We start from the raw sequence: 10237 nt of genomic DNA on the forward strand, positions 1-10237 counted from the left end.
TGTTTCAAGAGACATAAATAAAACACAACCAAAGTGGAATGGGAAACAGGGAAATTTAATTTATTCTCACTGGGCTGAAGGCAAGTAAGGAATGTGAATCCTAAAGTAAAGTAAACAAAGAATATTATTTCCTCTTCGTCCTTGACCAAACCTTTCAAGTCTTCTTCCTGGTTTATCACAATTCTTGGACAAATAAACTTAACCACACCACACCCCCAACATTGTGCAATATTTGCTTGCGCGAATGAGGCTGAGGCAAGCTAAAGAAGGAGCTCTCATTACCCTCTGCCATCACCCAGTAAATAGCCAGACAAGCTCTCACCAATCCAGAACACTGTTGGAGAGATGAGACAATCCCACCAGCTGCCCCTAGTGGGGCTCCTCTTGTTTTCTCTTATTCCAAGGCAACAATGTGAGATCTGCAGTGAGTATGCATTGGGCTAAAATTACTCTTGGTGTGACAGTCTTCTAAAGTCTACTGGCAGAGGACTTGTGTGGAGTGACCTGAGAAAAGATCCTATTCCAGTTCTATATGTGGTTGAGCTCTATGAATAATGTAAATTGTGGAAGGACATGGTGAGGAAAGTTCCATAATGTATGTTGCTTTAAGAGCGGTCATAGATTCAATGCTAACTTGCCTAACTCTTCTTCCTATATTCAGATTTTCTCCACCATAACAACCCTACGGAGCAACTGTCTATTCTTCCTCATTTTCAATGATAGAATATTCAGGATCCCAGAAATTTTTCAAGATCATAGAAAGTTTTCTTTTGAATTTGAGAGGCAATCTATTTTTTTGAAGTTCAACTCATGGGTTTTGGGTTAACCCCTTATAACTATACAGAAAAATATTGTTAATAATCCCTTTCAAATAACAAACACTTCTCTCTTTTCATTATTGAGTTTAGATGTTGCAAGCTACACATCTCCCTCCCTCCAACTCATCCCCATAGGACATGGGTACAAGCCCATCATCTCTCCTCTGGGTATAGGATCCCAAGACTGTGTGGGTCTTTTAAAAAATACTAAGTAGGAGAAAGAAAAACTGGTTCAGGTGTAGTCTGACCCTGTAGAAGCTGAATGATCCAATGTTTCTGAATTTTTTTTAGCTTCATCCATAAATTGAGGTTAATTGGGGAAGTGATGTTATGAAGCCTGGTATAGCTCTCAGGAGCATGATTTTTCTTTTTTATGTCTTTAACCTGGAACTGAGTTTAAACACAGTCCAAAGATGACTATGTGGTGCCATGGGTGGCTACATGCTCCCGATATTCTGTAGCCTACAAGAAGAGGTCAACACCACAGCGGAAAGTCTTGTGTTCACATAAGTTAAAGCACAAATGCTGCCAACTCTAATTTTTCTTCCTAGCCTGTCATTTCTTTTGTTGTATCCTAAGAATAGGGAGTCTCTGTGGAGGTTTTGAAGTTCAATTCATTGTACAAAATAATTAACTGTCTTTAGTGGTCAAGGAAACTGACGAGTGGTTGACCACGAACTGAAAAGTCTGTTTCTGCTGAACTGGATGCTTCCACAAAAATCTCAGCCAATACTCAACAATTGTCCAATTGTTCTTGTAACAAACCAGGACTTTTCTACAACCACTGGTTCAGATCTCCCTGACTCTCTTTTAAAGAGAAGAAAGATGGAGGGCATCTGGCTGACTCAGTCAATAGAGCATGTGACTCTTGATCTCGGGGTGGTGATTCTGAGCCCCACATTGGGGGTAGAGAACTCACATTGCCTCAGTTCTCTAAATGTAGTGATAGAAACTCCAGTTGAGCTAAAAGATAATATGTGTGGTATTTACAGTTATTAAGTGATTTCTTATCTAATATCTATGAAATAGGTATTAATATCCACAATTTTAAAATAAGGAAATTGAAGGTCAGGAAAGTTACAAAAGTCACCCATAGTCATAAGTTAAGGACCAGAGAATCCAGCCAAGATCTGGTTGAACAAACAGCTCATGCTCTTTTCAGTATCCCACTAACCCAAGAGATAATCTGGAGATGGGTAGGATTTTGGGGGGGAGTGTCAACAAAGTACATTTTTTAAAAGTTGTATTTATGTATTTTAGAAAGGGACAGAGAGAGAGAGAATGACCACAAGTTGAGGGAGGGGCAGAAGGAGAGGGAGAGAGAGAATCTCAAGCAGACTCTGAGCTGAGCAAGGAGCCCAATGTGGGGTTTGATCCCACAATCCTGAGATCATGATCGGAGCTAAAATCAAGAATTGGCCGCTTAACCGACTGAGCCATTCAGGCACCCCTGAACAAAGTTCATTTAAAAATGTTTTAAGTGGTAACTAACTCTTCTAATTTTCCTCCAGTTCTTGAGGTCTCTAGACTCTCTTTTTACAGTAGAATGTGACGCCACCATCCTTTCCCTTGAGAATTGGGCATGTTGTAGGCTAAGACTAGAGGGTTTTCTGAAAGGTGCATGCTGCCAAATAATGATTTTGATGCCAGGTCGGTTGGGCAACCAGACAATTCAGCTTTGGGGTCGATCACCACCATAACATAGAACTGTTGCCTTCCTTCCCTCAATATTAACCTGATTGAGTTAGAAGAAGATGGAGGAGGGAAAGAACTCAATCCAGCAAGTAGAAAGGACTGGGATTCAGAAGACATATATTCTAGTCTCCATTAAGCCTTCAGTTATAGAGGTTTCTTTAAGGACATCCTGGTCAGGCCTCATCCTCAAAATTAGTGAATGATACTAGATCTCCCAGGCAAGACTGATGTTCTGTCAGTACACATTAGTACAGCTGAAACAGCTGTTAAAACATGGAAACACTTCCATGCTGGTTGGTAAAGGAGTAATACCTGATGTAGCAGAGACTCCAGACCCACCTTTGTACTGTTCCAGCAACATGGCCAGTGACCACTGGATTGCTCTGTCTGTATCATATCTGTTACCAAACATTTTAATACCAACCCTGTTCCTAGGGTTCCTGTTCCTTAATATTTTCTTAGTGTGTATTTCTTATTTCCTCCCTCCCCCGCCACAGAGGTAAGCAAAGAGAACAAAACTGCTCTGAAACCTCTGGTACATACAATGATCAGTTCAAATTATACCAAAGGAATCCAAGCTGCCAAAGTCCTGTTGTCCCTCCGACTTGGTGGGTTCCTGAACCAAAACCAAGATCAACATCTGATTGAACAATTCATTCTCACTGTGAGAAGTACAGGTGAGTATCTTCATTCTCTCGAAGATTTAGAAGACTTACCGATCCATAAAGATTATCTTCAGAAAGAGACCTTTGGACAAAATTGTGTCCAAAGTTCCCCTGCTACATCTATCCTAGCTGTATAAAACTAGAGAGGACAGAAAGATACCTCAAAACATCACAACTGTGCCATTTGCTCTACAGTGAGGCCTTACTTCTTTGAGTCCTGGAAAACATTTTTCTTCAAAAGGTCACAAGGAAAAGCAAAAGAAATTATAGACTCTTATCCACTAATACTGTTCAATAAGCTAGCTGAGTTCACAACCAGACAGTGATGTGGACCATAAGTAAGAAAGCTGACAATAGCAAGGGAATCACAAGTTAACAGAGATGAGTACTGTGTTTTGGGTTTTGTTTTTGTTTTGTTGTTTCAGAGAGGAGGGGGAGGGACAGAAGAAGAGGGAGGGAGAGAATCTTAAGGAGGCTCCATGCTCAGGACTCAGAGCCCAATGCAGGGCTCATTCCCACAACCCTGAGACATTGACCTGAGCTGAAATCAAGAGTCAGATACTTGACCAACTAAGCCAATGCAAGTGCCCCTGATGAGGACTGGGGTTGAGTGCAGGCTCCCCCCACCCCGAGTCCTTCATGTCAATACTGAGCCTTAGCTTTCTAATTGAAATAAGGGGAAAATTAAGCCACCACTACCTACCTCACAATATTATTGTAAGAATTAAGAGAAGCCGGAGAATTTTGATGTTCTCTAAGGCAGAACATCTAAGTCAATTATTACTATCTTGGCAAGATGGCACCCACAGAGAATAAATCCCAAGGCTTTATTATCTATTTTTCTTCTTTTAAAATTTTTATAAGAATTGTGTGATTCCAAAAACATCTCATGATTGCATGGGGAAGACTAAGATCTAGTTTGCATTTATACAGCACTGCTAGAAAAGTCTCTGCTTTGGGAATAAATAAGAGAACAGTAAAATATTTGTACTGAGTGGGAAAAAAGAGAGAACTGACAGGCAATGTAAGTCACGAGAAAGACAGGAGGCCAAAGAAAAATCACAAGCATGTACCTTGTTAAACTTGAATACTTTTCTTTTCAGAGCCATCTTTAACCTCGGGACAGCTTGCATTGGCTATACTGGCTTTGGGAGCATGTAAAGGGCCTGACGGAATTTCTATCAATTATTCTGAACTGGTCAAAATATTAGGAAATAAATACAAAGCAGAAATTAAAAATATGGGTAAGACTCAAATCTTCAGAGATCCTGGACAACCTTGTCCTCTCTTCCACTGGTTCAGAACTGAACAGTTTCCCTTTGGTCTTTCCTTCTCTTCATTCTACTCATCCCACAATCTTTGCAGATCACTTCCCCTTCTTCCCTTCTTCAACATGCATCTTGAATTTTCTTTTCAAATAGGTGCAAATGAGCATCAACTCTACATCAGCCTTACATATGATGATGCACGCACACACACACACACACACAAACTTACAGAACACAGTTCTCTTGTTCTCCAGAAGCTTGGCTGTTAGACAAATAATGAAATACACCAGAAATAGCTGAGCAACACAAGACACTGTCAGAAGTACCAAAGCGTATGATACAAGTAGAAGAGCTAAAGATGGCCAAAAGTACTTTATCCCTGGGAAAAACAGGCTGATCATGACCGCTGCTAGTGAGGTACATTGTTTTTATTTATCCTATTATTCATTAAGCTGCTCTGATCCCATCTTCTTTTGAGATGGCCTCTACTTCTTCTACTTCTACTTATAGTTTGAACACATTTCCATTGAATGTGCAAGAGGCTTAGTGGTGGGAAATCTGTGTTCTAGGCCTACTTCTGTAACCACCTGAGTATGGAGATGGCATTTTAATCTCTTTAGTGCTGAGTCTCCTCAGTTAAAAATGAAAGGAGTTGAGTTGAATTTGGTGGTCCTTAACAGCCTTTACATTTCTCAGTTTTGTTGATTCTATGAGTGATCTTCCCCCCTCTATTATTCACTTCTCCTTAAATGTAAAGAAATTCTAATTAAGCAAGTAGGAATAGATTGAAAATCTATTACTCCAGTAGTCTTTCCATGAGTAAGGTATTTCTTACTTACCTCTCTGACAGAAGACCATGATGGTAATCCACTGACTAACTACTACCAGCTCAGCCTGGATGTTTTGGCCTTGTGTCTGTTCAGTGGGAATTACTCAGTTCCTAAAGTTGCTGAAATCTTCAAACCTGGAAATAAAAATTACTATTTCCACAAACAGTTCTCAGTAGGTGAGTCATTACATCCAATTCCCTTGGCATAGAGGACACAATCACTGGTAAGTCTTTTCCTCTGAGTTTTTCTGCCAGTAAGTACTTGGACTTTTTTTTATCCTCTTTACCCTAGCAATCAGGGACAAGAATTTTCTTTTTGAGAAGAATGGATATTGTGGGGCATTTAAGCATCTTTCTAGATGTGTACTATAGTAGAAAGATCCAGTTCCTACCCTACCTCTTCTTTGAATTACATAACCAATGGGTGTTAACTCTGACCTTAATCTTCCCATCTGTAAAATAAGGATAGATTGTGAGAATCTTAATATAAGACATTTTAGGAAGTATAAGTATTAGCGGCAGGAAAACAGTGGAATTCATTTATCTTAACTTTGCCTCTTTCTCTAATTTATTGGGACCAATTGGATGTGTGGGCTTACTTGGACAATACAAGCTCTCCATGGAAAAGGTCCAATATTTTGACAATAAAGTCTGTATCTCCAATAGAGAAGGACTAGAAATTTTCTCCTGAGTCAGCTTACACATCCAAAAAGAAGCCCCTTCTAGGCAGCGAGTATTGTTGCTCAGCCCTATGGCTCCAGATACACAAGCTCATCTTTATCCAAGAAGCCCAAAGAAAATCACCACTCAGTATCTCTGGGTAGTAAGGAGAATATGAGATTTCTTTCTATGGGAGAGGGAAGGTACCACACCTAAAGAATCCAGGGAGGACCAAGTAACAAGCCAGAAAAAAAGATCTTATCCTCACTTCTTCCAAACTTTTGCCTCATCCTCCCCCTTAAGAAGCTTTATTGGAAAACAATTCTCTTAAGTGCTATTTTCTAATTAGCCTAAGAGAAACACTGGAACATTGCAAAAACATATTTTCTCTGGGGTATCATCCTGAATTCTCTCAATATGGCTGAGAGATGAAAAAATGAGAACAACCAAGATGTAGAAGTGGAAAACTGTCCATGTGCATGTGCCTGCAAATCCATATGTGTTTCTATGACCAACAGGTGAGTTATTGTGTACAAGGTACAGGGTTACTCAACGTAAGGAAGGGATCTTGAAATATTTGAGAGGTTAGTGTTGGAAGGATGATTGCTATATCTTTAAATCCTTCCCTCTCATCATCAATTAGCATGACCAATCTTCCCAGTTTGTCTAGATCTGTCCCTCTTTTAGCAGTGAAAATCCTACATACCAGGAGACCCCTCAGTCCAAGGCAAACTGGAATGGTTGGTTACTGTATCACCAATGTTTTGTTTCCTGGCAGATACTGGTGCGATGGCTGTCCTGGCTCTGACCTGTGTGAAAAGAAGTATAACAAGTGGGCAGAACAAAATAGATACAAAGGATTTAGACAATATTGATAATCATATAAAGTTACTAATAAGGAAGATTCTGTCTCAGAAAACAGAAAATGGTCTCCTTGGAAACATAGATAGTACAGGAGAAGCTATGCAGGTAAGTCAGAGGGTAAAACACGAGACAGAGAAGGAAGTCAGGAAGGAAAGAAATATCCGTATCCTTTCTTTTTGGCCCCTAAGATATTACCCATTCTCTTTCCTATACTAACTGATTTTATGTAATTCCTCTCCTCTGATGGAAATGTATTTTCCTCACCTTAGATCCTTACCTTTCCATGTCCAATGCTTCCATGAAGCTTTTCCTGACTACAACTTTTTTGAGAAATTCTAGAGTCCATTACAAGCTACTATGTTGTTCTATCAAATGCAATCTCACACTTCACCATATAACAGCATTTAGTGCTTTCCTCCTACTTCCCAAATTAGATTATTGTTGTTCAAGTAGTAAGAGCCAGCGCCAGTAATACCAGCTAGTATTTATTGCCATGCTCATTAATGCACACAACAACTCAATGGGGAAAATATTACCTCCATTTCCCTGAATAAGAGCATGAGTCATGGAGCATCAGTAACTTGCCTAATATTACAAAGCCAAAAAGTAATTCAGACATGGATGGAACCTAAACAGTTGGTTTCAAAACTCACCCTCAGCACCTACTCTGTCCTGTATATGTTCCTTGAAGTTTGGGGTTTTATTCCTGCATTCACTCGCTGATTTACTCAAATCTAAGGAGTAGACACAAGAAGAGATGAAGGAAGATTTACAGAAAAAAATTTCACTGAGTCTTTAGAATGAGTAGGGGTCTGCCAGGCCAACGCAGGATGAGAGGGCTTTCCAAGGGAGAGAGGACAGCAAGGACAAGGTAAAGGCATGAAAGAACTTAACGTATTTTAGGAAGATCAAGGTGTTCAACGTGGCCAGTGCAGGGTTCTTGGGAAAAACTACAAGAAGAAGCTGGGGGTGTAACAGGGGTCCAATCACACAGGTGGCTTTTACTGTTGGTGCTATTGATGCTGCTGTCTGCCTTGATGAGTTTGGACTTCATAACAGTGGTTCCCCATTCTGGCTGCACATTTGAATTACCTGGGGGAGCTTTTGGGAAACACTAAGGTTTAGGCTCTACACCAGCCAGTCGATATAGAAACTTAGAGGTGGAGCATGGCCCTTGGTCTGGTTTCAAAACCCTATGGGTGAAGTTAATTCACAGAAGGCTTGAGAACTGCTTGTCTACAAGACAGTTTTTTTTTTCTTTTCTTTTTTTTTAAATTTTTTATTGTTATGTTAATCACCATACATTACATCATTAGTTTTTGATGTAGTGTTCCATGATTCATTGTTTGTGCATAACACCCAGTGCTCCACGCAGAATGTGCCCTCTTTAATACCCATCACCAGGCTAACCCATTACAAGACAGTTTTTAAGAGGAAATGAAATATCCTTTTTTTAAATATCCCACAAATGCTTGTTGACTTCTTAGTTAACTTAAAGGGTCTTCCAGAGAAAATGAAAAGAGGACCTGTCCTTCCCCGAAAAACTACAGAGCGATGTCTGCAGGACCAAACTGTTTTAGTCCTCATCTTACTCACTCTGATACCTTACTAACTTTTCCTACCCCATCATGCTGTCCCCTCCAGTTTACATCTGCTGCTTGGATAGTTTCTACTCAAGAAGCTATTTGATCAAAAACTAATGATGTAATGTATGGTGATTAACATAACAATAAAAAATTTAAAGAAAAAAAAGAAGCTATTTGACTCTCCATTGTTAAGCAAATAATGTCAGACACCTCACCCTGAAGCTCAGGGGTCCACCAATGTGGCCCCAACCTCGGTTCTCCAACCTGTTCTTCCACAATCACTCTGAGTCTCTGCTGAACATCAGTCCTCCCAGGCCAGGAGGAATCCCTTGGGAATTTTGCTAAGATGCAGAGAGTGTCATCACAGACAGGCCATGCCCTGGCCGCACCTACTCTAACATCCTTGATCATGCTCTTCCCTCTGGGTATAGTGCTCCTCTCCTGTCTCCTACTGAAATGCTGGCCTACCTCAAGTACTGCCTTCTCCATCAAGCCTTTCTTCAGCGTCACTAAAAGTTTATGTGCTCTTCCTCTTCTGAAACACCATGGCACTAGATGCTTCTCTTAAGGCATTCACTTGAGGGGCTCTTTTATGATTGTTAACAGCAATTATCAAGTGTCTCCTATGGGACAGGTATGTCCAGTGTTAAGGCTACAGGAATGAATAGGTAGAGACAGCCTGTTCTCATCGATGCCATTATCGGTTGTGTTCTTAAGCAATTCCCTGCCTCCCCCCAAACTAGTTTATAAATTTCTTGGTGGCAGGGAAGGTATCCTAGTTGTCCAAGGTGCCTTCCCTGTGGTCAATGTCCAGTAAATATTTACTGAATTCGTTAGATGGAGGCTTTTCCCTCATTTGATGTTTCTCTCATTCATTCTCATTCCCTCTCTCTCACACATTAGGCTCTCTTTGTCTCATCAAACTATTACAACAGAAATCAATGGGTTTGCCAAAAAACACGGGATACAGTGCTCAAAGAAATTTCTCAAGGAGCATTTCGCATGCCAACTGCTGCAGCTCAAATCTTACCAGCCCTGATGGGAAAGACCTACTTGGATGTTAATAAAGACTTTTCTTGTGTCTATGGCTCAGGTAGAGTACTAAAGAGCATATTACCCAAAGCATGTGAGACTAAGGTGTCCTTAGGGACCAAAAGTGACCAGATAAACCACTAAAGCCTAACAGTTCCCAGATAGAACTTGGTCCTCCATGTGTCACCAGTGATTTTAACCACCTGAGGATTTGTTCTTAACAGGGTAGTAGTAGATGTTGTTCGTGGTTCAAACATGGATAAACAAGGTAGACTTGATTCAATGATGTCTACCTCCAAAGGCATGTTTTCTCATGGCCAGCTAGACATGTTCTGAGCATCATTCCCATTCTAAGCAAAGTATGGTGTCTCTGACTCTCACTCACAATGAGTGAGCCCTCGGGGAGCTCAAAGGAATATGGGAGGATTATGGCAGTATTATAAGAAAATCAGATCATGAATCATTTATTCAAACAACTGATTTTTCAACAAGGGATGAAAAAAGACGACTTTTATCTCTGCTCATTCCTGGTTCAGCCACTTACAGGTTTAGAGACCTTAGACAAAATGTTTAATCTCCAAACTTCAGTTCACTAATATAAAAAATGCAAATGATAAATGTATCTAACATGGATTTTTGTAAGGACTGAATAAGATAAGCCATGTAAAATGATTAGTACAGTGCCTGACACTTAATAAGTCTTCAATAAATGTTAAGAAATAAAAAGGCATCCGAAAAAAGGGAAGCATTACTGTATGCTGTACCAAAGCAAAAAAAGAACAGAACAGAAAAGGAAAGGGAAGGGAAGGGAAGGGAAGGG

The 10237-nt window shown here is 40.2% G+C and overlaps 1 protein-coding gene across 2 annotated transcripts in view; it reads left to right on the top strand.

Moving 5' to 3' along the window:
* Nucleotides 1-269: 269 nt before the first annotated feature.
* The window catches only part of LOC112829360 (transcobalamin-1-like), a 12317-nt gene continuing 2349 nt past the window's right edge, over nucleotides 270-10237 (top strand). Inside the window, exons 1-6 of one of the 2 annotated variants that reach the window (XM_025878869.2) lie at nucleotides 270-424; nucleotides 3011-3190; nucleotides 4282-4422; nucleotides 5297-5452; nucleotides 6714-6904; nucleotides 9289-9478. In XM_025878869.2, the coding sequence (XP_025734654.1) occupies nucleotides 346-424; nucleotides 3011-3190; nucleotides 4282-4422; nucleotides 5297-5452; nucleotides 6714-6904; nucleotides 9289-9478 (937 nt within the window). In that variant the 5' untranslated portion in view covers nucleotides 270-345. The remainder of the gene's footprint in view (nucleotides 425-3010; nucleotides 3191-4281; nucleotides 4423-5296; nucleotides 5453-6713; nucleotides 6905-9288; nucleotides 9479-10237) is intronic. The other variant, XM_025878871.2, reaches the window with a different exon arrangement.

This window comes from Callorhinus ursinus, unplaced genomic scaffold (genome assembly GCF_003265705.2).
Source record: "Callorhinus ursinus isolate GAN/ISIS: 27379988/994484 unplaced genomic scaffold, GSC_fseal_2.0 scaffold51, whole genome shotgun sequence".
NCBI classification, from domain to species: domain Eukaryota; kingdom Metazoa; phylum Chordata; class Mammalia; order Carnivora; family Otariidae; genus Callorhinus; species Callorhinus ursinus.